The 27,442-nt window shown below is 45.3% G+C and overlaps 2 protein-coding genes across 3 annotated transcripts; one reads left to right on the top strand and one right to left on the bottom strand.

The window, feature by feature from the left end:
* The first annotated feature begins 7,749 nt into the window (after nt 1-7,749).
* Nucleotides 7,750-12,713, top strand: orai2 (ORAI calcium release-activated calcium modulator 2). Of its 2 annotated transcripts, none has more exons than XM_030360367.1 (3): nt 7,750-7,877; nt 10,168-10,406; nt 10,851-12,713. In XM_030360367.1, the coding sequence occupies exons 2-3, from the start codon at nt 10,176-10,178 to the stop codon at nt 11,481-11,483; spliced, it is 864 nt and encodes a 287-aa protein (XP_030216227.1). In that variant the 5' UTR covers nt 7,750-7,877; nt 10,168-10,175; the 3' UTR covers nt 11,484-12,713. The 2 variants fall into 2 exon arrangements, with proteins under 2 accessions (XP_030216227.1, XP_030216230.1); XM_030360370.1 differs by having other exon boundaries at nt 7,824-7,942.
* Nucleotides 12,714-13,724: 1,011 nt separating this feature from the next.
* On the bottom strand, nt 13,725-25,888 carry bckdk (branched chain ketoacid dehydrogenase kinase). The gene is made up of 11 exons (XM_030360366.1): nt 25,491-25,888; nt 24,938-25,006; nt 24,638-24,748; nt 21,912-21,959; nt 18,969-19,088; nt 17,996-18,094; nt 17,576-17,649; nt 16,740-16,868; nt 16,184-16,273; nt 15,436-15,591; nt 13,725-14,960 (listed from the first exon to the last, which is right to left on the bottom strand). Exons 1-11 carry the CDS (start codon nt 25,719-25,721, stop codon nt 14,816-14,818), a joined length of 1,272 nt encoding a protein of 423 aa, XP_030216226.1. The 5' UTR covers nt 25,722-25,888; the 3' UTR covers nt 13,725-14,815.
* Nucleotides 25,889-27,442: the final 1,554 nt, after the last annotated feature.

Genomic DNA, 27,442 nt, shown 5'->3' on the forward strand with positions numbered 1-27,442 from the left:
TGATGCAACCAACAACAAGCAGGATAAAACACAAATGTCAAAACAGATGATAGTCAAGGCTACATTACACAAAGTACACAGGTGTTATGAGAATGGGTGTACTGCAGGCTGCATACTGTTTGAAACACCATACATGCAATATATTTTAAGTGGCTTTACTTTTTGTATGGCTTTTTTCTATCTGTTTTTCTTTCCCACCATGGTTCCCGTGGTGTACCTGGACCTACACAAGAAGCCAAACACCTATCAGGGCACTAGGGCATGCTCTCTACTGTCAGCTGTAGGCCCTCTTGCAGCCTTTCACTCTTCTCTGTCTCTCTGGCTCTCTCTGTCTCTCTCTGGCTCTCTCTGGCTCTCTCTCTCTCTCTCTCTCTCTCTCTCTCTCTCTCTCTCTCTCTCTCTCTCTCTCTCTCTCTCTCTCTCTCTCTCTCTCTCTCTCTCGTATCCCAATAATTATATGAACTATTGATAAGGATTTGCACTGTCTACCGAGTCGTTCTACCCTATCAAAAAGTGCTACCTTATGTGTTTAGTTTTGAACTGCAGAACAATTGCCTCAATCAAACGATGCTCCCACTACAGAATCACGTTATTTTACACACCTACTCACTCCATGTACACTGTAAGAATAGGGGGAACATATTTTGCTACTGTATTATAACGTCTTTATTGGAGATTTCAGGCTTACAGTATTTGTATTTTACACCACTACTACACCGCGGATCAATATTGTTGGCATGCGTAGAACCAGGTAGCGTAGATTGACAGAACACCGTCCAGGGCTACCCATGGCCTGTGCAGGTGCCTTCTTTCTCCCTCCTGAATTTTCCGCCCGGGCCTCAAATGTGTTTTTCGTAGGCGGAATCCTGGAAAATCATGGCTGTAGACAAGATATGAAAGAAGGCATGATGACTTATGGTGTGATCCAGATGCCTTGGACACCAGCCTTCCGAGTTGGAAGTGGGGAAATCTCCCAGCTTCTCAACAAAAATGGCTTTGCCCGTAAAGAGATTTATTTTCTTTGTATTTGTTCCACGTTTGTCATTTTAATGTTGATTTTAAATGATCTTACACACACACTAATACATGCATTGCACGGTCTTGCTGTGCGTGAAATACAACGTAAAGTTGTGTTGTTTGTTTTCGAGCTGGTTTGCTAATGAGGCTTATGTAGCTAACAATAAACAACGATTCAATTCAATTCAATTCAATTCAATTTCATTTATATAGCCCTTAATCACCATTACAGTCTCAAAGGGCTTTAACAGGCCAAATATTTGTGACACCCCCCTTTACCCATGCCCCCACACGGGCAAGAAAAAACTCCCTTGAATCAGCAAGGAAGAAATCTTGAGAAGAAACGCAGTGTAGGGGATCCCTTCTTCCAGGGATGGTCAGGAGTGCAATGGGTGCCACAATTGGCAAACAGGTAAATACATGTACATCATATTAAAATGGTGATGGGGTTCTGGCCGGTTATCCATGAGGAGAGTCCAGGCATCCAGTCCAGCACCCGCAGCACGCTACAACTGACAGAAAAGTGAATTAGAACGGAAAAGTACATAGTGGGAATGTATAATGTAACTAGAACTGCAAGCAGTTATGCAGGGGTCCAAGAAGTGTGCATTTCGCCGGCACAACGCGACAAGAAATGTGCATTTCGCCGGCACAACGCGAAGCAAGTGTTCAAAACGCTACCGTGAACAACATGTGGATATAAAGGTTTTGACTGTGGGAGCTTCGGTGTGGGAGTTACAGCCTAAAACGCGTTTTCAGAACATTCCATTGGCCAAATAGGAGATAGACAATGTTGTCGTTTTTTGGCGCCGCCTTGTGGCGAAATTTTCCAAAGACAATTTTCCTTTGCCAAATAACTCCCGCCAACATTAATAATTCTTGGCCATATTTTCTATATAGACTCGGGTTTGCCCCTTGATGTTTTCCCTTGAGTTTGAAGAACATTCCTTTGGCCAATTAGAAGATATACAATTTCCTCGTTTATAGCGCCCCCTTAGGGCGTAATTTTCCGAATTTTTATTCGAACGTCGTTAAGGGTGGCGCTAACATGTGTGTTAAATTTGGACTCGATCCGATGTGTAATTTTTGATTTTTTTTGATTTTTGATTTTCCACGTCTAATTTAGCTCATAAACCAATATTCAAAACGCTACCGTTTCGTCGTCGAAGGTCGGATCAAAAAAGTGTTCGAGCAGTCTTTGCGTGTGCGTCTGAAGATGCCGTTTGCAAAGTTTGGTGTTGATTGGTCAAGAAATGTGGGAGGAGTAGGGAAAAAACAGTTTTGCGGTTTTCGCGATTTTGCGAAAAAAAATTCTAGACGCAAATGGGCGTGGCCTATGCCAAAAGATGCAGCAGACTCCAGTGAATATGTGCGTACAAGTTTTTGACTGTGGGAGGTTCAGTGTGGGAGTTATAGCCCCAAACGCGTATTCCTTGGTATAGCGCCACCTAGTGGCCGGCATGTCTGGATTTTGTCGTCTGCGTAGTCCCCACGGATCTGGATCTAGTCATGCAATTGGCGTGTCGGCACCATTTACGGTTTGGGCTGTGGGCACACTTTTAGGGAGGTAAGTATAATAATAACTAGAACTGCAAGCAGTTATGCAGGGGTCCAAGAAGTGTGCATTTCGCCGGCACAACGCGACAAGAAATGTGCGTTTCGCCGGCAGAACGCGAAGCAAGTATTCAAATCGCTACCCTGAACCTGTGGATATAAAGGTTTTGACTGTGGGAGCTTCGGTGTGGGAGTTATAGCCTAAAACTCGTTTTCAGAACATTCCATTGGCCAAATAGGAGATAGACAATGTCGTCGTTTTTTGGCGCCGCCCTGTGGCGACATTTTCCAAAGACAATTTTCCTTTGCCAAATAACTCCCGCCCACATTAATAATTCTTGCCCATATTTTCTATATAGACTCGGGTTTGCCCCTTGATGGTTCCCTTATAGTTTGAATAACATTCCTCTGGCCAATTAGAAGATATACAATTTCCTCGTTTATTGCGCCCCCTAATGGCGAAAAATTCAGTTTTTTTTATTCAACGCCATTAAGGGTAACACTGACATGCGTCTAAAATTTGGGCTTGATCCGATGTCTAATTTTGGTATTTTTTGAATTTTTGCGTTTCGGCGTAAAACGTAGCTAATAAACCAATGTTCAAAACGCTACCGTTTCGTCGTCGAGGGTCGGATCAAAAAAGTGTTCGAGCATTCTTTGCGTGTGCGTCTGAAGATGCCGTGTGCAAAGTTTGGTGTCGATTGGTCAAGAAATGTGGGAGGAGTAGGGAAAAAACAGTTTTGCGGTTTTTGCGATTTTGCGAAAAAAAATTCTAGACGCAAATGGGCGTGGCCTATGCCAAAAGATGCAGCAGACTCCAGTGCATATGTGCGTACAAGTTTTTGACTGTGGGAGGTTCGGTGTGGGAGTTATAGCCCCAAACGCGTATTCCTTGGTATAGCGCCACCTAGTGGCCGGCATGTCTGGATTTTGTCGTCTGCGTAGTCCCCACGGATCTGGATCTAGTCATGCAATTGGCGTGTCGGCACCATTTACGGTTTGGGCTGTGGGCACACTTTTAGGGAGGTAAGTATAATAATAATAAACACTACAAAAACAATAGGGATCCAACCTGTTGGCTTGGACCCCTAACTAGAACTGCAAGCAGTTATGCAGGGGTCCAAGAAGTGTGCATTTCGCCGGCACAACGCGACAAGAAATGTGCATTTCGCCGGCACAACGCGAAGCAAGTGTTCAAAACGCTACCGTGAACAACATGTGGATATAAAGGTTTTGACTGTGGGAGCTTCGGTGTGGGAGTTACAGCCTAAAACGCGTTTTCAGAACATTCCATTGGCCAAATAGGAGATAGACAATGTTGTCGTTTTTTGGCGCCGCCTTGTGGCGAAATTTTCCAAAGACAATTTTCCTTTGCCAAATAACTCCCGCCAACATTAATAATTCTTGGCCATATTTTCTATATAGACTCGGGTTTGCCCCTTGATGTTTTCCCTTGAGTTTGAAGAACATTCCTTTGGCCAATTAGAAGATATACAATTTCCTCGTTTATAGCGCCCCCTTAGGGCGTAATTTTCCGAATTTTTATTCGAACGTCGTTAAGGGTGGCGCTAACATGTGTGTTAAATTTGGACTCGATCCGATGTGTAATTTTTGATTTTTTTGGATTTTTGATTTTCCACGTCTAATTTAGCTCATAAACCAATATTCAAAACGCTACCGTTTCGTCGTCGAAGGTCGGATCAAAAAAGTGTTCGAGCATTCTTTGCGTGTGCGTCTGAAGATGCCGTTTGCAAAGTTTGGTGTTGATTGGTCAAGAAATGTGGGAGGAGTAGGGAAAAAACAGTTTTGCGGTTTTCGCGATTTTGCGAAAAAAAATTCTAGACGCAAATGGGCGTGGCCTATGCCAAAAGATGCAGCAGACTCCAGTGAATATGTGCGTACAAGTTTTTGACTGTGGGAGGTTCGGTGTGGGAGTTATAGCCCCAAACGCGTATTCCTTGGTATAGCGCCACCTAGTGGCCGGCATGTCTGGATTTTGTCGTCTGCGTAGTCCCCACGGATCTGGATCTAGTCATGCAATTGGCGTGTCGGCACCATTTACGGTTTGGGCTGTGGGCACACTTTTAGGGAGGTAAGTATAATAACTAGAACTGCAAGCAGTTATGCAGGGGTCCAAGAAGTGTGCATTTCGCCGGCACAACGCGACAAGAAATGTGCGTTTCACCGGCAGAACGCGAAGCAAGTATTCAAAACGCTACCGTGAACAACATGTGGATATAAAGGTTTTGACTGTGGGAGGTTCGGTGTGGGAGTTATAGCCCAAAACGCGTTTTCAGAACATTCCATTGGCGATTAGGAGATGTATTATTTCGTCGTTTTTTTGCGCCCTCTTGTGGCGAAATTTTGCAAAGACAATTTTCCTTTTCCAAATAACTCCCGCCCACATTAATAATTCTTGACCATAATTTTTATATAGACTCGGGTTTGCCCCTTGATGGTTCCCTCATAGTTTGAAGAACATTCCTTTGGCCAATTAGAAGATATACAATTTCAACGTTTATGGCGCCCCCTAATGGCGACATTTTCCGAAATTTTTATCGTACGACATTAAGGATAGCACCAACATGTGTGTAAAATTTGGACTCGTTCCGATGTCTAATTTTGGATTTCTTTGGATTTTTGATTTTCCACGTCTAATTTAGCTCATAAACCAATATTCAAAACGCTACCGTTTCGTCGTCGAAGGTTGGATCAAAAAAGTGTTCCAGCGTTCTTTGCGTGTGCGTCTGAAGATGCCGTGTGCAAAGTTTGGTGTCGATTGGTCAAGAAATGTGGGAGGAGTAGGGAAAAAACTGTTTTGCGGTTTTCACGATTTTGCGAAAAAAAATTCGAGACGCAAATGGGCGTGGCCTATGCCAAAAGATGCAGCAGACTCCAGTGAATATGTGCGTACAAGTTTTTGACTGTGGGAGGTTCGGTGTGGGAGTTATAGCCCCAAACGCGTATTCCTTGGTATAGCGCCACCTAGTGGCCGGCATGTCTGGATTTTGTCGTCTGCGTAGTCCGAAGAGATCTGGATCTAGTCATGCAATTCGCGCGTCGGCACCATTTACGGTTTGGGGTGTGGGCATAGTTTCAGGGGGGTAAGTATAATAATAAAAATCCTTACAAAAACAATAGGGATCCAACCTGTTGGCTTGGACCCCTAATAATAATAAACACTACAAAAACAATAGGGATCCAACCTGTTGGCTTGGACCCCTAATAAACACTACAAAAACAATAGGGATCCAACCTGTTGGCTTGGACCCCTAATAAGAAAAGCACAAGCAAACAGAGTAGTCTTCACTACGCATCTGTTGTTTTCACACTCCAAATGCAAGATTGTAGAGGTGCGTTTTGAGCTTCCCTTTGAATAGCTCCACAGAGTCAGCTTCCCTGATCGCTGATGGCAGCCTATTCCATAAAAAGGGGGCTCGATAGGAAAACGCTCTCTGTCCAGCCGATTTCTTTTTAACCTTCGGCACTGAAAGAAGGCCGGCTCCCGAAGACCGGAGAGACCGAGAAGGACTATAAGGAATGATCAGGTCCTTCAGGTACAATGGAGATAGTCCATGCAAGGCTTTATAGGTCAGCAATAGCACCTTAAAGTCTGATCTGAAAGTTATTGGTAGCCAATGTAAAGAGGCGAGAATAGGTGTAATATGATCAAACTTTCTCGTTCTGGTCAGCAATCTAGCTGCCGCATTGTGTACCAGCTGTAGACTCTTTATAGTAGAGTTCGGTAATCCCGAGAACAATGCATTGCAATAGTCCAGTCTTGACGAGACAAACGCATGAATCAGTGTCTCTGCATCCACTACAGATAACATTGATCTGATTCTTGCAATGTTTCTCAAATGGAAAAAGGCAATTCTAGTTATACTTCTTATATGCTGATCAAAGCATAGTTGAGGGTCAAACAAGACACCAAGATTTCTGACGGATGCACTCTGTGGGATGACGAAGCCATCCAACTAGAGGTCTGCATTGGGATTGGGTCCCGCCGGGTCCCGCGGGACCCAACCCAAATCTCGCGGGAGCGGGCGGTTTGAACTTTGCTGCGGGCGGGAACGGGCGGGTAAAACAAAACACTGCGGGTTCAGGTCTAACTTAGAAAAGAGACAATATCCTCAATCACTGCGTGATTATATAAAGGTAGAAAAATAAATAAAATAGGCCTACAGAAGAGGAGAATAGAATATGAAACAGCCCTTATTGAATTGAAAAATGAAAACAACGAAATAGGAGCGCTAGACCAGTGCGTCAAAAGACACGCAGCCCATGAGTCTCTTTTTAATAGCCTATATAATTACGTGTTTTCTCCTGCGGGACAGGAGAAGACACAAAATCAATGCATCTCTATTATTGTGCGGGCATAAATTCTCAGAGTTTTGCAGGTGCGGGCGGGAGTGGACATGCACATTGCGGGAGCGGGCGGGAGTGTAACACACACGTTGCGGGCGCGGGCGGTAATGGTCAGAAAATCAGCGGGAGCGGGCAGGAGCGGGATGAAGAAAACAGTCCCGCGCAGGTCTCTACATCCAACCACAGAGAGACAACGACTAGCCAATTTCATGAGAAAATCACAAAGACAAACGCGAACGCTATAAGTGCTCCGAGACCGGAAACCTAGTACTTGAGGCGGGATTTTTCCAGGATTCCACCTACCCAATCCGGGATTTTTTTTGCGCCCGAGCCGCAAATCTTTTTTTCGGAGGGTGGTAGGGATACGTACCGCCTCTGCTTCGCCTCTGATTGGTTAGGGTTAAGGTTAGGGTTAGGGTCCCTACCATCCATGGACCTATAAAGAAATCTACCATCCTACGAAGGAAAGCTACCATCTACGAAAAAATTATTTGCGCCTGGGCCGCCGGCCGTCGTCGAAGGAACGCACTTGAGAATGAAGCGCAGGGTTCAAAGGGTGTCCTCGGAGCTCATCCTCCACCATAAGGTGCATTCTGCGTTCAACACAGAAGTCGGCGCTCAACATAAATATTGTTTTATTGTATTGTATTTTCTTTTATTTCATTGTAATATTTAAATTATTATTATTATTTATTTATATTTAATAGTTATTTAGTTAAGTTATTTAGTATTTTTTAGTTTATTTGTTTGACTTTATTTATTGTTTTAGAATCAGAATACTGCTCCACACTCCGGTCCGCTTGGGAGCGGCAGTGGGACACAGAGCCAGACCGCCCGTACAACAGCAGAAGAATAAAAGAAGAAGAAGAAGGTACGATACCCACCGTAGTGAAACCTTGCAGCTCCAGCCCTCCTCATAATCGATGCACACCTGTCAGGTGAGATTAACTCTTATCTACTGAACCTCTCTGCGTCCTGATAAGCCGTTCAGCTGGGATCTCTGGTGAGCAAAGTCCAGGCTCTGCTCTACAGCCTATAGCTTTTCTTTTCCGGTGTTTTAGACAGACTGACGTTATTGGAGTCGCCCCGCCGTATACTCGGTGGGGTTTTGGATAGTTTGTACCATCGATCTTGTTGGTACATGTTTTCTCGTTTGTTGTTGGCTGAAACATGCTGATGAGGTGAGGAGCAGGAGAGCCTCAGCGACCCGGCGCTCCTCGGTGAAACGTCTGTACCGGTGGACACGGTGGACACACTGGGTCTGTGGACACGGTGGACCCTTGGTCTGTCGACCCTGGGTCTGTGGACACTGTCTGTGGACACGGTGGACCCTGGGTCTGTGGACACGGTGGACACTGGGTCTGTTGTCACTGGGTCTAATGTGGTGATCTGATTGCTTTGGATGTCCAGCTGACATGCAGCTTATGTTGACAGTAAAGTTTGGTGAATCCTGTGGTGCAACTTCAACCAGTCGGCACACCAAACATCCACCACCAGTAGGTGATCTGTTGGGGAAGTCCAGCGGAGTCGTGGCTGATTTCGTTATCTCTTCATAACCTGTTGGCCTATCTGCCTTTATGTTGTTCCCCCGGTTCTCTAGTAGTGAAGAGCTGATGGACCAGGAAGATGTTCCCCGCTCAGTAGAAGAGACTCGGCCTTGTCTCCCTGCTCCGTTCATGTTTAACAAGCTGTCATCGAGATAAATACTACAGCAATATGACTTAATCTTACTACAGGCCATTATGCAATAACTCCCGTCAAATACACCCAGTCTAAAACAAATCGCATGATTTGTCATTATGCAGAGACGTTGTTGTGTTTCAAACTGACAGTGTTTCGCATGAGAGAGGTGGATATACCTTCTTCAACCCTAGTTCCAGGTGCATTTAAGTTGTCTGAGGATGTGACAGTACTACAACTCTCTGTAGTCCGCTCAGTATGGGGGAGTAGAGTCCATGATGCACTCTCATGTACAAGCCCAGGGTTTGGTTATACGTTATGCTGTCGTGCATAGCCGCACCCTTTGTTAAACCTGGACAGGACCCCCCTCAGTCGGAACTTCAGGTCAATGATGAGGTCGTCCAAATTTGTACATTTATGATAATAAGGAAATAAAATGGGGAAATTCTGGAGAAATGGGGAAGGCCATCATTGGAGGCTAGTGGGGGGGGGGGCATGAAAGGCTCTTGAAATCAAATGTATTATTATTATTACTTGGTATTGAGATAGTGCGTGCACTTTCTGTGAAGGATGGTCTTTCCTTGGCGACAGGAGATGATGAGTTAATTCTTTAGGGTAACCTTATAGCTTAGGTTGTTAAGTATCTAGTATATAGGTTTGGTGAATTGAGTGGCTTACATGGATTGAACCGGTTTGAGGTGACACAGGAAGTCACAGAGGCCGGAAACACAAACCAAAAGAGCAGAGACACTGGTTATCATGGAAGGAGGCCAGTTATTATTAGAACATTTTTGCTCAGGTCTCGTGGGACTCTGACTCTGAAAAGTCCTTTAGCTTTTTATTGTTTAAACTCATATTTTGTGATTTTTATTTTGTTTTTTATTAAATTACGATGAACTTCATGGACAAACCAAAGGTTGCATTGGAAGTAGGACAGACATAGTTCCAATAATATACATGTATTATTTTGCCCTATGGTTAGGGATTTAAAATGCCTTTGATATTTTTCTTGGTGATGAAATATTTTCCCTCAGTTCCCTAATGCACTCATCCATAAATGTGCCACCTTTTGAATATCAAATGAGTTTTGAATATGAAACTAATTTATCTCTGTACCCCCTCTGTACCTTAATAATTGGTGGAAATAAATATGAATTCACCGAGATTGGGGCTTGATTGTTGGCCCTCAGATTTTAGATTGGTAATCTAATCCGAGTAGCAATCTTTGTTGTAAAGTATTTGGGTTAACATTTTAAATCCAGAACAGAGCACTTGGAGTGGGAAAAGAAAAAGAAAGTTCGGTGAATAATATAGTGCTTTTATGAATACATATATAGGACCAATATACATGTTAACTAAATGGTAGTAAAACATATTCAGGTTTCATTCTGAAACGGTGGCCTCTTAAGCTAACATATCTTGTGATATAAGGGAACACTGCATTTCATCATCCCGTCGTCAAATCAGTCAGACGGACGCCATCTACCGTCCGTAGTCTGAGCGACTCTTCCCCTCCTCCCCTCTCTTCCTGTCCGCCCCCCCCCCCAGTTGCGGCCATGAGCGAGCTGGAAGTGCCCATGGGGTCGCCCACGCCGGCTGCCTCGGAGCAACTGCAGGCGGACGGGGGGGGCATGGACTACCGGGACTGGGTGCGGCGCAGCTACCTGGAGCTGGTGAGCTCCAACCACCACTCGGTGCAGGCCCTGTCCTGGAGGAAGCTCTACCTGAGCAGGGCCAAGCTCAAGGCCTCCAGCCGGACCTCTGCGCTGCTGTCGGGCTTCGCCATGGTGAGTCCCCCCCGTCCCCCCCCGTCCCCCCCTGCAGGGCCCGATGACGTCAGCTAGACTGTATGCGGTCCTCTTTCTCTTTTTTATTTATTTTAAGTGTGCGAGACAGGAAGGATGGAGTTAGAGAATAACTTCTTTCCTTCTTCTAGCAGATAATCACAGTTTTAAATGATTGCTCAAACTCTGCTACTTTTGCGTGCATGAGGGCATTTGTGTAGTTGTGCTTAGAAAGATTGTAACTTCCAACTCAGAGTTGGAAGTTAGATTATACTTCCAACTCTGAGTTGGGTCTTGTTAGAGAATGGAGAAGCCTCCCTTAAGGTACCTTGTGTCCCCCACTCGCGCTCTGCTCTGCCTGACCTGGTGTCTCCGCAGGTGGCCATGGTTAAGGTACCTTGTGTCCCCCACTCGCGCTCTGCTCTGCCTGACCTGGTGTCTCTGCAGGTGGCCATGGTGGAGGTTGAGCTGGACTTTGAGTACGACTACCCCCGGCCGCTCCTGGTGGCCTTCAGCGTGTGCACCACGGTGCTGGTGGCGGTGCACCTCTTCGCCCTCCTCATCAGCACCTGCATCCTCCCCAACGTGGAGGCCGTCAGCAACATCCACAACCTCAACTCGGTCAGCGAGTCCCCGCACGTGCGCATGCACGTGTACATCGAGCTGGCCTGGGGCTTCTCCACGGCGCTGGGCATCCTGCTCTTCCTGGCCGAGGTGGTGCTCCTGTGCTGGATGAAGTTCCTGCCGGTGGACGCCGTCAGGGCGAAGACGCCCCTGGCCGCCGTCAACTGCTGCCGGGTCCCGGACCCCGGTGGCGGGGGGACCGGGACCACCGCCGCCGCCGCCACCGCCAGCCCCACCACCGCCGGCAGCAGGGCGGCGGACGCCAGCGGCTGGTACGCGGCCATGGCCTCCACCATCATCATGGTGCCCGTGGGGGTGGTCTTCATGGTGTTCGCTGTGCACTTCTACCGCTCGCTGGTGCGCCACAAGACGGAGCGCCACCACCAGGAGATCGAGGAGCTGCACAAGATCAAGGTGCAGCTGGACGGCCACGAGAGGGGCCTGCAGGTGGTGTGACCGCCGCCACGCCCCCACGCTCGTGACGGCCACGCCCCCGCGCTCGTGACGGCCACGCCCCCGCGCTCGTGACGGACACGCCCCCACGCTCGTGACGGACACGCCCCCACGCTCGTGACGGCCACGCCCCCACGCTGGTGTTTACCTATCTTACTCTTCTTCTAGATGACATTCGGTCTAGACTGTACTAGATACTATCGGCACTTGGATTGTTTTAGAGATACTGCTTACAGTAGGAAAAAGCCATCACCTATTTATTAAGCAGAAGACGAGTCGTTGCTCTGTGGAATAGACTGCGTCCCTAGTTTTGTTTCATGAGTTGATTTGACTCGTTCTTCTGATTTACGTGTGCATTGATTTACATTGCAGCATGTCGCAGAATCGAATGCTCTACAATGCTTTATGACTCATTTTTGGCTAGCTATAGAGTGGAAGCCCTTTTTAAGGTGTCCTTCTGTGGCTTTTTAGGAACCACTTTAAAGACCGGCCATACCATGTTTGCAAGCCTGCTGTCATGTGAAGGTCAATGTCTTACGAGGCTTGTCTCAGTTCTAAGTGCTCTCCACTAAGACTAAGAAAACTCCCAATCCCCCCCACCCCATACCATTGTGGCTTAGCCCCGACGAATGTACCGATTTTCTTTAGTTTTTTTAAGACAATGCTTTTTCACCGATATTTGGGGCTTACCAGGATCCGTCTGTAGTAGGCAGACGAATCCTGGGACAGTAGGGGATTGATATAGAATAAACTTTGAAACGAGTCGTTCCAATTTTAGCCATGGGACTTCACTGGGCTTGGAACACGTGTGTGGGTACTGTCTAGTTACTTACCATAAAAAAAAATATGGTGATGCTCATCAATGCCAAAATGAGTTTTGTACTTTAAATATGCTTCTTTTCATGTGTAACCTAAAACTTAACTGTTAAACTCAGAATACGTTTACTGTGTGATTAAGGCAGGTTTCTGGACCAAGACAGCTTGTATACTTTGGGTCAAACTGGTGTCCCACGCCATCCGAGATCGCCGCCTATAACTGTTGCCTTGACCTAAATGGCGGTGCCTGCTAAGTGTGTATTTGTTTATGCAAATTGTGTCACACGTGGCCATAATTTGTATGAGTGATTTTGTTTCTGCACAGGTCGATCCTGTTTTGACACGGAAAAAAAAACATCCTGCAACAAAGAGCTTAAGAAAAATGTCTTAATAAAAGTCACGGGTCTGCATTCTTCAGCTTGTTCCTGTTGCATCCCTCACTCACTGGAAGGGTTGGCCTGGAGAGACGCAGAGTTCCTAACATGTGAGAAAGCACCCAGAGCGGAGCCACATATAGAGCGGCGTGTCAGCAGTCCTGCTAGTCAATATCAGTGTAGTGTAAGTATACTGCAGAGTAAAGGCCTGGATTAATCCTGTGCATATCCTAGTTTAGAGCTTCCAACATGACAGTACCTCAGACGTATTTAAGTAAGGGAAACCATGAATTGGTGTTCAATAGTTTTATAATGGCAAATAAGTCCATTCACTTTAAACGGGCTGTTAAGAGTGAAATGTATAATTATGAAACACAGGAAACGTTCCATGACAGTTGATCAGTCACATTCGTACATTTGGCCTTAAGGATGTTAGCAATATTTATAAAGTGGAAGAGATAGAGTTGTCTTTCTTAAGGACCTAGCCTTCCCTGGTTATTAATTTTGTGATTAACCGCTTTAGTTTTTTGTTGTCTAGTAGTTCCTTCAACAAGCCAGCAGAGGGCAGACCGTCGGCACCCAGCAGAACCTGGATCCATTAGCTGCTCACTTTTAAAAGTGTACTTTTAATATACTGTACAATTTGTTAGTCACATCGTTTGAGGGTTGCAAGGAAAACAATTTCCACTAAATAACCTTGTTTTAAGGCTTGTCTGATAATTCATGCATTTCCTCGTCATTTAGTTATTTTCGACTCACTTAAACACTGTTCATATGAAGTCTCGGGGGACTCTTGTCACATTTGGTTATTGAAAAGCATCGACATATCTTGTGGGTAGAAATGGTTTCAAATGCCAATCATGCCATTATCCAATTGTTTCCCTGGGGTTCATGGTCCCGCAACATGCACTATAGAGGATCACGAAGACAAATGGCCTTTAGTAACAGGTGCCCTCAAGCCAATCATAGCTGTTTCTTTGTGTCCTTATATACTGTTAAGGAGGTTCATCAAAGACGTATTCAGCCCCCCCGAGAAGGCAATACAGTGCAGATCTTACTTGGATGGGAGTGCAAACCACAACAAACATTTTTATTTGAAATATAGTTGTTAATAATCTCCAAATAGCTTTTATAAATAAGCCACAACTTTGAGTGTCTACATTGTTCTCTGGAAGGTAAAAAACAACAACTTGATTGTTGAAAAGCACTTGAAATGTCAAAGAGAAATCTGTCAATGCAGAACAAAACAAAGAAATTACAACATTGAAAGGCAACAGAAATACACGGTTATGCTGACTGTCTACAGTTGGTAAAACCAGATCGTAAGGCCGCTGACCACCTCTCTGCTCACCTGAGACCTTGCCAACAACACTACTATTACTACTATTTTATTTTTTTATTCACTTTTTCGCCGTTTCCTCTGGTGTGTAAAAAAAAAAAAAAAAATGATTTGAGGTGGGTGGGTTTGAACATGGTTGCTATCAATTACTTCTGCCTTCAATCTGGTCTTCAGTCATCCAAATGGAAAATTCCCGTCCCCCCCGTTCCACTAAACAGTAGAAAAGTATTGTCACAATTGCGGTCGGGAAAAGTCTTCAGCATAAAATCACTAAAAGAGAAAAAACACTTTGGTGTTAAAAAAAATGTGACTACGGTTAGAACTCATCATAAGGATTTAAACACGGAGCACAGATACTGCAGCTGTATTTGTGCCCAAAACAAAGTAATTATATTAATACCAATAATAATCATCATAGGTCTACTTGAGTGTACAAAGCAACATTATTTCCCGCCAACTGCATTCAAAATCTCATAAGTCCTTCCCAAGGAATTCTTCAACCCCCCCCGCTCTGTCCCTGGCGCTTAATGAATGGCAATACTAACCCATTAATGCACCTGCACTAGTCTAGCTTCTTCAGTGGCTTCAATCATCTCCAAATGTCCTTCAAGGGGGTATGCAAGTGTTGGCCTGGTAATGAACAGCAAAAACATGACGACTCCATTTCCATCATAGCAAAAACCATCTAACCCCTCCCCCCTTAAAAATAGGGAAAACTCCACATGGGATGGAAAAAAACAAAAATACTGCCCGGCCTGACTCCACATTGGGGGGGGGGGGGGTGTAATACAAAAGGCTGGCGGCCGTCAGACCCGGAAGCTCTCCCCCTTCCCGTCGATGTGGCGCAGGCGGAGGTACACGTCGGTGCCGATGCCCTGCATGGACTGGATAGAGAGGGACCCCCCCAGGTAGTCTGCATAGGCCCGGGACGTGGGCAGCCCGAAGCCAAACCTGTGGAGACCGGGAGACCCGTCAGCACTTTGTATTTTTGGGAGTTTTATCCTTTGTTTGCCACTGCTGCCTGGCTGTTGTAACAAAAGGAATTTCCCCCCTGGGGGGGGAAATTTTCACCTCTGTGTGTGAAATTCGCATTTCACCCATAGAGGGCGAGATGAGTCCATTTATAAAACTTGCATCGAAGTCACAATTTGGACCAGGTTCAATCCATATCACTATAAATTACTTAAATAAGTTGATTTAGGGATGGTTGTCTTTTATAAAAAAATACACATATCTATCCATCCTATATAAATATTTGTCCACTTTCTAGGATATTATTCACTGAATCAGTATCCGTCTGTAACTTGTCCTAAGAATGTCACTGCCATGTCTGACTGTTGTTCTGTTGAAGTTGTGTCAGACAACACTGACACAACTTTAACAGATCCTCTGATCCATAAGGACCAGCCTCCGCGAGGTGCGTTACCCGTGCATGGGGCCGGACTGGGGCCCGCTGTTGGTCATGGTGTTGAAGAGGCTGCTCATGCGGGGGTCTTGGTTGCTCTCCTCTGCCGTGCTGAAGTGGTAGTCCATCACCTTGTCCTTGTTGGCGTGGGGGATGCCACCGCCGCGGTCAGAGATCCTGGAGAGAGGAGGGAACGGAGTGAAGCCGGCGACACGCCTACAAGACTGACGACCCCTTAGCCGACGATATGAAGACTGGGCCGCGTCACACACTGATGCGACTGACTCTCTGATTCAGGGCATGGACAAGCAGTCTGCTTATTGTAGCCAGGATAAGCACGGTGCCGAGGAGCGCCATAGAGGCACAACATAGATGGCCGCCGCCGATGTACGATGCTATTGAAACAGTTTTAAATGGAGACACTGGTTCACAGACGTTGTCATCGCTCAGTGCTGCGTCAGCCACCAAAGGATCACTTTTGGATCATCCACAACTCCGGTCTTAAAATATCAAACATGTTCGATATTTAGGACTGAAAGTCCAGACTGAGTCGGGGCGGCACCGACCGGTCCAGGCCACAGATTTGAATCCTACATCTAAAAAGGTGTGTTTGGTTGTTTTGCTGTACTTTGCTGGTTCTATCCGTTCTTCTAGGATATTCTAAACCGTTCTAACCCTATCCATCCCCAATTATATTGGATAACTGGGCAATTCAAAAAGGCCACCATGGAAATTGTCTAGGAGTTTCCCTGTTCTTCACCCAACTCACCTGATGACAAAGTCTATATCGTTGTTGGCAATGGTTACCATGACGTCAGGCACATTGTAAGGCGTGTCCAGGTGGCTCTCCATGGTGGATCTGTTTGGACAAACAGGGGAAGGTCGTTGGGTTAATGAGAGGACAAGCACCACTCCAGTACTGTAGTACATAAAGGCAAGATGAATAATGATCACAATTTGCAAATGGAATTAAACTACTGTTCAATAGCAAACCAAATTAATTGGGTGGTTTCAGCAGATTTATTTATTATTTAGTGGTCGTTTTTAGTAACCCCTGAAGGTCAATGCAGGTGGAACCGTGAAAACCTCTAGCAGAGGTAGCAACAGACCAACTGTGTGGTGTTAAGAGTGCTTCTGGACACTGTACGGCAACATAGGTAATGATCCAAAACACACACACACACACACACACACACACACACACACACACACACACACACACACACACACACACACACACACACACACACACACACACACACACGGGGTGGGGGGGGGGGATCGGAGCTGGTCCTTGCCGCCGCGTGGGGCGTTTGCGACCTCACCTCATGGCGTTCTTGAGCAGCTCGGGCAGGATGTAGTCCAGGGGCAGGGGGATGAAGGGGAAGCGGGCCGCCACGTGGCCGTTGATCCGCACCCGGGGCGAGTTACCGTACTGGTGCTCACACAGCCGCCTGGAGGGGGGCAGACTTTAGACCCCTGCTGCAGACCACAACCGTTCTGCCAGGTTAGTTGAGTCAACATCACTGTCCAAATGAACGGGGTCCGCTTTTCTTTTATTCCCGACATTGAAAATGATGTGAAAACACCGTCTGTTTTCCTATGTTCTGTGCTAGTGTTGGCCCTGAGCCATTATGAGGTCTGTGCCTCTATCCCGTCAGGCCAGTGAGTGACTAGAAATGTAAACCTTTATTTAAAACATTCATATTGGTTCAATTAATTTCACAAATGTCGCTTATCCATTTTAGTTATAAATACAGTGAGGAAGACCGGCCATCATTGTGTACGTTTCGTATAACGGCGTGTCAATGGAGACGTGCTATACTCCTTTGGGTTCTTCACCATTATGTTATTAACCACTGAGGCTCAAAGGTCTACTGAACATGAGAAGTTTATAAAAATCGGACATCACAGCCAGCCAAGTATTGCAACCATACCGTTCTTTCTTGTTGACATTTACCTTTATTCCCTTAACTTGTCTCCACTGTCAACAATGGGGGAGGGGAGCTACGGGGTCAACCTGACAGTCTTATCAACATGCGTTATCGCCTGTTATCTACAGGAGGATGATGACGGCCATATATAGCCATAATACCCCCAATATGCCACGTTTTACAGCACGGAAGGTCACCAGGGATAACTGAACAAACACAGCACTCACCGCGCAAAATCCACCCATTTCTCGATGATCTTCTTCGGGGAGAGTCGTCTGCATATGATGCCCACAAAGTCCGGCTGGATGACGCAGAATAAGAAGAAAGAAAATAATAAACGGTGGGTAAACGTCGATTACTTCAAATCCTTTACAGCCTTGTTCTACAGTCGAAAGCAAATATTTGCTTTCAACAGTATCCTTTAAAGCAAGCACCCACATGCAATGGTAACAAGGTTACACAAGGGTTGTTACATAAGGGTTGTCCCAACGGAAAATACAAAAATTACAGGGGCTTTCACAACGTTTCAAACCCTAGAGAGCACAGGCACAGTCGGAAGGTGAGAGCAGAAAATGGCTTCTCGATTCCCACGGAAAACACAACGACTGACACACAATGGCACTGACAAGCAGACACCAGCTACATACGTTGTCCTCATGGAGGGAGAGGTGGTGGGTGGCCAGCATTCGGATGCCCAGGCGGGAGCACAGAGTGGTGTCCAGGAAGCCCCGAACGATGGTCTCGTCCTGTGGGCACAACAACTGGTTCATCCTCTGCCAACAAGAACGGCCTCTCCATAAATGGACCGGAGGTCATTAAGAACGTTTACTTCCATTTCTTGAAAGTTATTCACACTTTCTTAATCTAAAAAAGCACAAAAAGATATAGAGTGGCGATAAAGATGTCGTTTGAGATAATGAACATAATACCTAGCTAGCTATACCTTAGCTATTTATAGAGAATGCGTCGGGGCTCAACTTCTAGACATCATCCACTGCACCATGTGAAGTTAGATAGATCAAGGGGAAATTATGCAATAGAGGGCATTAAGCTGTATCGGCTCTGACAATGCATACAAGTTATGAGGATTAGTCCAGTCTGCAATGTGGACGTTTCAACGGGCTACCATTCTGGTTGAGTGAGGTTAGGAATCGAGAGCCCTCTGTTGATTCCAATGAAACATTGAAGGAAAACACAAAACGTCAGCTTTCATTCCTCTGACTGAAATATTTGTTTGCAGCCGTCAATGACTTATCTGTGACCCTAGTACATACCCCCATGTCTTCTGCATGACTACTCAATAAGACTACTTTATGAAACTGCTGCTTTTTCTACTCAGAACCGGTCCAAAACGCCCACATAGATTCAAGAGTCTTTGCAAGACAGCCACACCCTGAGTGCCTCAACATGCTTCTGTTTGCCCAAATCATTGTAGAGCAATCACACAATGTATGGTTTTGGAGTCTCCTCTCCCTCTTATGCCCCATTTCCACTTTACAATTACAACAGGCAACACCTTGATGTGTTTGCGATGGGGATCTGGTCCCTGGTGGTCCCCTACTGGAGGTCCCCTACCTGGATGTGTTCACGACAGGGCTCTGGTCCCTGGGGGTCCCCTACCTCGATGTGTTTACGACACTCCCTGAAGCCCTCGGCCAGCATCGTCACTACGTCCTTGTGGTCGTCCAGCAGCTGCTGCACCAGCTTACTGAAGCTGGCTTCCACCTCCTGGTCCTTGATCTGTTCAGAGGGACACACCGGCCTCCAGGTCAACACATGCATGCCTCACGTGGCAATTTGCTGCGACCCTGGAATGAATGAACGCGTGTTAAATGTAGCTATTAAATAGTGTGTGCACAGTTTGCATTTTAATTCTGCAAACCAAAACAAACTGGCTAATGGTACGAATTATTATGCAAGTATTTTAAAAAGTGGATTTACATTTTTAAGTAAGTTGCCTTCAGAAAGATATGATGGCAGTTTATGTTTGTGTGACATAACAATGTAAAATCTATTCGCACATCTAAAAATGGGTCTGGAAATTTGCGGTGGAGTCAAAGCTGCAAGTGTTCAACGTCAACAACATTCTTCTTGCAGTTCCTCTTCCTGGCAGTCTGTGTTCATGTTTGTCATTTTTTTTACACAGCCCTGCTTAGCTGATAAACAAAGCAAATGTTTGATTGCATTTTGGAATCAGGTGCATTATATTTTCCATACCGGGACACAGTTGGTAAAGTGAGTGTTGAACTACTCAACGACTACACGTGACGCCTCAAACAGGACAGCGCACTAAAGACTGCGCCAGAGAAAACAAAAGGGCATTGTGATAGGGGGCCTTGTTATCTGACTGCCACATTCAATCACTGGATGCATCCATCGAGCCAGCCAATCACAGCTCAAACGGCATATCATGTTCTGATTGTGGCAAGTTCAGGCGCTTTCTGATGTGACGTATCCAACATGCAGCATTAGCACAAAGTGAAAGACCCACCCTTCTCCCGTCTCGCAATAAAGAAAACCTCAGGTGTTGGGCTAGAGGGGCTCCCGGGTATAAAATGAGGTTCACTGGGGAACACCGCAGACGGTTGAACCCGACACCTGCCGCCTCTCTGAGCAGTCCCGCCGTTAGGCATTATCACAGCGCCGTGATTAATGTCTCTCCTTAGCCTAACCCCTCCTCTATACGACTAACCGATGGGAGGCCAGATTTGTACAGAATTTCAAGGAAAACGGTTGCAAGACTCTTGGGAATGGGGAAGGCAGCGCGTTATTGCACAACAAATGAGCACATCGGTTGTGCAAGTCTGTTGTGCGAAAATACAAAAACAAAAACGGAAAGAAGTCTCTGTGCAGTCCCCCATTAAGACCCATCAACAAGGAGGTGGTTGGAAGGGAAAGCCCCCCTGAAGACGGTTCTGGTCGATCAACATGCACTTGTTGGACCACATTCTCCCCGAGTCCCAACCCGGGCCACGAGCTCATCACCATTGAGCGACCGGCTCCTGCAAAGTTCAGCGCCTGGAGTCAGGGCGACCGCACGAGTCAGGACTCAGTTACTCAGTTATAAATACACCCTCACAAAGCCCTGAACTTGAACATGGCTCTACGTTGCTACTTCGGTGTATGCGAGAGAATGTGTTTGTGTGGGTGTTTGTTTGTTTGTTTGTGGGGATGGGTATCATTAAGGTTTTTACGGTAATACTACTTTTTATCAACACTGATAATTGATCCGGTAGCTTATTGGTACTCTTGTCGGTTCTTTATGTTGATTTTTGACAGAGTGTCAATCGATTTTACCCTAAAAATATAATAATAATAATTAATGGATTATGAGGGCTTAAATTTCTTTTTTCAAAATGGGGGGGAATTCCCCCCTCAAGAGCTCTGCATTAGGGGGGATTATTTAAGTTTGGGGGGGATACTACTTGCAAGCTTGTCTTACATTTGGCCCCCCAAAACTAATTCAAGGGATTCTCTTCATTAAATTCCTTATACAAATTTGCTCACGTGCTTTGATTTTAACTGTCGTGTACTGTACCCTAAGTCTTCTGCTTTATCTTTGCAGAGTTGAAAAATTAGGAAAAGAAGAAATCAAACACTTTGTTTTCAATTAATTCATTAACTTTGAATCATTTTACATACATGCTGACTTCTTTTCTGAACTATATACAGTCCTATTAGTTCCTCCCTCTCCTCTCTTAGTCACATCTTCATGGTACATCAGTATCCTTCCTTTTTGTAGCTCCTTTTCCTTTCCTTGATCCTTTAATCTTTCCCTGTCCTCTGTCTCCTTCCACTTGATAACTGCCGTCAAAATCAAACTGCTGTCGATCAGGGCCAAGCTCAGAAATAAGCATCAGATTGCTGTGGTGTGCGTTATTCATAGAATTTATTCTTGATCCAGTTTTTTTGTGCTGAATCCGGTTTCACATGAGACACTGGCAATGTTTCGCAATCATATCATTTGGGCTACTGTGTGAATCTGATTCACATGCTCTTTTCGGAGGGGTGGAAATGTCAGGAATTTTAGAGGTATATTTAAGCCAGCGGCCCATTTTTGAATTAGCCTACTGAAGGCTCATAGCGATCGAAATAATTGGCAAGAACAGCAAATGGGTCGTGTACAACTTTTGAGAGGGAGAGAGTGAGAAAGAGCAAGCGCGAAGGGGCTCTGGGTGAGTGTGTGTGTTTGGGTTAGGGTTAGATCAAAGATTGTACAAAGGACACATGCACCACTGAAATCTGAAGATGGTTCGTCAAGTGAAAATCAATGGGTGTAGAATTCAAACCTTCCCGTTCTTAAAAAATTATCAGACAACAAAGTGAAATTTGTGCGGGACTGTCCCGCATTATGGCCTGAGTTGCGGGATTTGAAAGAAATATGCGCAATGCTCGCATCCCGTGCTTAAATTTAAGCCCTGGATTATTATTCATTAAACTATCCCGAGACTATGTTAATGTCAATTCATTGTTCTAATAAATGTCAGGTTAACAGCAATAAATAAGAGACCTGTGTGCGTGTGCGTGCATGCGTGCGTTTGCCTGTGCGAGTGTTTATCTCACCAAGGGAAAGTCGATGAGCATGTGGTAGGCCCGGATGTAGAGTTCATGCTGTAGGAGAGAAGACAGGGGGGTTAAGGTTGGAATGCCATTCGCTCATTGGCTGTCACTTGCCTCACATGTCCGAGATGAAAATGGGATATCATATTTCTCCATAACCCCCTGGGGCCCCACACACACACACACACACACACACACACACACACACACACACACACACACACACACACACACACACACACACACACACACACACACACACACACACACACACACACACACACACACACACACACACACACACACAATTTGGAGCCCATTTACAACAAGGCTTGATATGAACCGCATCATAAGTCATAACCCTAACTCAGCAGGGCAGGCGGGAGGAAGGAAGTAGGTAAAAGTTCATCCAGGAGGCGCTTAGTGGGTTATGCAAGCAGCAGAGCAGTTTGTGAGAAGAGAGAACAATGATCCAGCCCACTGGCCCAAGACAAATCTGACAGAGCCCCGAAACTGGGCCTGTACACTTGGTTTCACCTGCAGCACTGATTACCAACACAAGACACAGACTACCAACAGAGATGCTACAAAGGCAGTAGTTCTGGGCATTTTACCAACAAGAAAAACTACTACACTATTAATACTGAACCGAGCACCTGACAGGGAAATAAATAAATTAAACTCAAGAAAAATGAGATTCAATAGACAGGCGTCTACTGAAGAGTACATGTTAGACCAGCAGTGCATTAGTATCACTTTACAATATGGGTACATTCATTAAAATTCTTCAGCCTACTTATAATTGATTAATGGTGGTCATGTTTACCAATGGGGTTCATTTTAACTAAGTCAAAGGTGTTCATTTTAACTAAGGTATTCATTCATACATTATGCAATATGGTTAAGGTTAACCCAAACCCACCAACCAAAAGCCTAAACATCACCTAACTCCTATGCTTATTTTAAACAATATGGCTTATTATTAACTGCTTTTACTAATGTTAGTTAATGTACCCTTAGTACCAAGTGTTATCTTTACATTCAATCATTTTTTTTATATTTTAAGAGCCCGATGCAACAAGAAGCTTCCATGTCACAAAAAGGCATAATCAAGTAACATCCTCAATGTGACTTTGTATCAAATAGTATTGTGGTGTTGATACAACTACTTTTCAGTCTGACTTTGGCGCAATGTACGATACCATCTATTTTCATGAGTGCCTCTCTAAGGGTTATGAATCATGAGAACAGGCTGTCCCCCTGCTTGAAGTTGTGTCTCCAATTGATAACACAACAATACTCACACTTGAATTGCCTATTTAGTTGTTTATTATAGCCTACCATGAAGTCGGATTGATTCCTTTAAGATGTTTAATATATTTGGGTCGTTTCAGACGAACGTCAACACATACAATGATATCCGCCATGACTAATTATGATTGACGTTAAGTATTCCCCCTTTTTTTACTTCCTAGTCTCCTGAGCTCATTGAGAGCTGATGTATTTTATATTAGTCCTGTTTACACATTGGACAATGTTTCACATATATTTCCCTGAGTGCCACTCGATGTCCTTGATCGAAGTTAGAAAACGTGATGATTATTGATATGTCTGAAATATTGTCCAATGTCCAGCCTTTACACGACAAGACAAAATACGTCCCATTTCAACAAGCCATTTTGTTTTGCAGGATAACATCGTCAAGCTAGCATCGCCGCGGTGGGCTTCTTTAAAACCGTCATCTCCCTTTTTAATAAGGCGCATGTATTTAAATAATAAATAATACATTATCAAGCTTTTGAGAACACTAGCCATACTCTTTGTGCATGGCGCTACGTCTCATACACAAGAACAGGTCTACAGTCCTACAATTTGAGAGACAACTTCTCCCTCCGAACAGAGGTGAGGGGCCCGCTTTGGTCTGACCATGGAGACGGCCCATCCTGGGCCCTGGACGGCACAGATCAGCGCCCTTGAACTACTGCTGGTGGAAAGCGCTAATCAGCGAGCCACAGTCGGACAAAAGTGCCAATAGAAAAACGACATGACCTAGTCTCCTATATCAGACTTTCAATAGAGAGTTCGATTTTGGAAGCTTCCAATTAGTTTAGATCGTTACAATCATGTTCCTGGGGGCGGAGATCTGTGCGCCTCACACGGAACGGGTCTTGACTGGAAACCAGCCGACCGTCGGAGCCCCAAGTGAACGAGGCTAGCCGACCCTCGGGTCGAAGGGACTAAAAAGCCGTCGATACAGGGCGACGGCACAAAGTCTGGGACAGAAGTCCGGAGTCAGGAACGCAGTCACTCCTGGTTTCCCGCGTGGTTACGGATATGTATCACCAAAGATCGTTCAGGCGAGCGGATTAAGCGTTCAGCTTTTTTGTATTTCTAGAGTCTAGCATTTAAACTGTTTGCTAATTCTAGCTGAGTTTGTGTGAGTCAAATTAGACACTTACCGATACCTGCCTCAAGCAACGGGATACATACATACATAAAGTCTAATGAAAGATGAGCTCAAATCTGGGTGAGAAAGGCATGCATGCATGCATCCCTCTCTCTAATAGTAAGAGTTCATTCAATTCCTTTTTTTAACTACTAGATATGGCCTACAAAAACTCCTGTCAATCCCCATTTAAACTAATCTAAACTTTAGCTCACAGTGAAACCAAGCCACAAGGGATTAGCAGGGTGTGTGGCCTTGTGTGTATGAGTGGGGGCAGACTCACCACTTGGAGGATGGTGGGGTTGCAGCCGATGATAAAGGGCAGACTGCGGAAACCTTTGATCCGATGGGCGATGCGCACAGGCAGCTCCTTGTGCAGGTACTTGGCACTGCTCTGTAATCACACACACACACACACACACACACACACACACACACACACACACACACACACACACACACACACACACACACACACACACACACACACACACACACACACACACACACACACACACCATTTAATCAGTCTGTGATCAGATCTGGTTATTTGGTAGGTTATCCTTAACAGCAGTGGGTTTACCAGGATGTGTTGTCCATCAGGTGATTTCCCAGCATACAACAGTGTGGCTGGCATCAGACGAACTGAGGCCTGGAGAGAGAGAGCAAGTTATGGAACACGTCCTAGAGGACTAAGACAATGAGGGTTGGGGGGGAGGAATCTCGGGAATGACGTATCTATATATACACGTCTTTAACATATAGATGGATTTCGTAAATAATGCATATATATTATGTGTTCTGCCCATCTCTTTGAATGTGCGCGCACACACAAACGACGCGCGCGCACACACACAACACACAAACACACATATTGAGAAAACTCATAGATGGAGAGGGTTAACTACTTAACTCATGCAGGCTGTCATAACATAAAAACAAAAGAAGAAAGAACAGCAGCAGAGGGTCGCAGGCCTAGGGTGGTGGATGTCACCTATCCAGCCTGTCGATGTGACCCCACTTTGATCCCCCCCTGCTGCTATCAGTTAGCGGTAGCTCGTACAGCTAGGTAGCAGCATGCTGACCACTGTGTCCTCACTTCAGGAACCAGCTCTGACACACGGAGCTCTGCTCACCTTCTCTGCGGAGATGTCAATTGCCGACTGGTTGTAAAATGAGGTGACCGTCTTGGACCTTTCCCTCGCCATCTCCGAGTACCCCTGCATAGAGGACGTGGAGCGGAACCTAACGATGTCTGTAGCGGTTGTTTTGGCCAGTGGCAGCATCGGAAGCCTGCTCATCCCCGGGCCAGACCGAGAGGCACTCCGGCCCAGCAGCTCCACCGTCCCGATGACCGTCCGACGCATCGTGCGGCAGCTTTGTGTACAGGACCGTCCTGTTTCAAAGGTATATCAAATGTCTATCAAAGGTCTAGGAGGCCATGGGGCTCAAGTTGTAGTCGTGCACAAAGGCACGGCACTCAGTACAGTACTTGGACAGGGTACAGGAGGTTGCAGAAAGGGCTTTATGCATGTTGACCAGTAGGGAAGGGATTCTGCTGAAGGACATCGCAGTTCAGCCAATCACGTGTGGAGGGGTGGGGCCTCGCCCCTTTGACGAACCACTGTACACTAGTGAAGCACAGCGGGGTTACGTCATCACGTACATCGATCTGTGTTATGGGTTTGTTGTTTGAAGCGAGACCCACGCTAGTGCTAGTGTACGACTGACATGTGATACACAACACCATACCATAGCATATATAATGCGATTTCAAAAGCAGTAAAAAGAGAATTTCGGTAAAAAGAAAAAGTGAATTGGCCAACAGGTTATAAAGGGAAGATATAAGGATCAACTTTATTAATCCCGGAGGGAATAGTTGAGTAAAACGAATAGGTCTATGTGAGTTCGCCCTGATAAAACCAATGTGCGGAGGATAAATTAAGTTGTAGTGTTTGTATATACGTGCTACGTAAATAATTGGAGAAGAATAGTTTGTCCTTTTGGTCCGCCGGTTGCGGACATTGGGGATTGTGATGTGCGACGTGCGACCAGGGAACGAGTAGTCTACTGAAGGAAAAAGTGGTTACCATTATTATTCATATTATACCTAAATATTCTAATTTACAGCTGAGAATCCACAATATTAAGATCCTTATTCGCAGTTAAACATTTAAAAATTACGTCTGATGCTCAGGATTCAATGAGTTTCAGCATGAGTCTGTATTCACTTCGGGCCTCCGATGTCAAAGTTCACACATATTGACCATCTAAATATTTACCACCGTCCTTCACCCATACACGTGAAACTTAAAAAATGTGAATATATTTCAAAAGTTCATTTATTTCAGTAATTCAATCTTATATAGAATCCTTTCATGGAAAGTTTGATATTTCAAGCCTTTATTGGTTATAATTTGGTAATTATGGCTTGCAGCTTATAAAAACCCCAAATTCAAAATCTCAGAAATTAGAATGCTACACGAACTCAATAAAAAAAGAATTTTAAATAGGTACAGAAATGTCAGCCCTCTGAAAAGTATAATCATGCGCATGTTCTTTTTATCTTCTTCTTCATGGTCATTGTAACAATGTTTTGGTAGTTGGCCAGTGTGGGCAGGTGCCAAGTCCTGCTGGAAAATGAAGTCAGCAACTCCATAGAGCTTGATGGCTGAAGGAAGCATGAAGTGTTCTTAAATGTCCTAGACGGATATGTTGGCTCTGGAATTAATAAAGCAGAGTGGACAAACACCAGCAGATGACATGGCTCCCTAAATCAACCCAGAGTGTGGAAACCTCACACTGGACTTAAAGCATCTTGGATTATGTGCCTCTCCATTTTTCCTCCAAACCCTGGGACCTTGGTATCCGAATGAGATGCAAAATGTGCATTCGAGTCATTATTAAGCCCACGTCCAGGAGCTGTAGTGGCTCTTGGTGCAGTAACTCCAACCTCAGTCCACTCCTTGGTAAGCACCCCCCAGAACCCCACTTTGGAATTGGCCTTTTCCCGACAATCCTCTCCAGCCTGCAACCATCCCTGCTGCTTGTGAACCTTTTTCTTCCATATTTTCCCCTTCCACCTAAC

This window comes from Gadus morhua, chromosome 7 (assembly GCF_902167405.1).
Source record: "Gadus morhua chromosome 7, gadMor3.0, whole genome shotgun sequence".
Lineage (NCBI taxonomy): Eukaryota > Metazoa > Chordata > Actinopteri > Gadiformes > Gadidae > Gadus > Gadus morhua.

Bases quoted from the DNA above. Each gene is read 5' to 3' on its own strand.
- orai2 (XM_030360367.1), top strand. From the start codon at position 10,176: ATGAGCGAGCTGGAAGTGCCCATGGGGTCGCCCACGCCGGCTGCCTCG. The intron at 10,407-10,850 runs GTGAGTCCCCCC...GTGTCTCTGCAG, and splicing joins TGCTGTCGGGCTTCGCCATG to GTGGCCATGGTGGAGGTTGA.
- bckdk (XM_030360366.1), bottom strand. From the start codon at position 25,721: ATGCGTCGGACGGTCATCGGGACGGTGGAGCTGCTGGGCCGGAGTGCC. The intron at 25,007-25,490 runs GTGAGCAGAGCT...CTCTCTCTCCAG, and splicing joins TTGACATCTCCGCAGAGAAG to GCCTCAGTTCGTCTGATGCC. The intron at 18,095-18,968 runs GTAGGGGACCCC...TTGTGCCCACAG, and splicing joins AGTGTCGTAAACACATCGAG to GACGAGACCATCGTTCGGGG.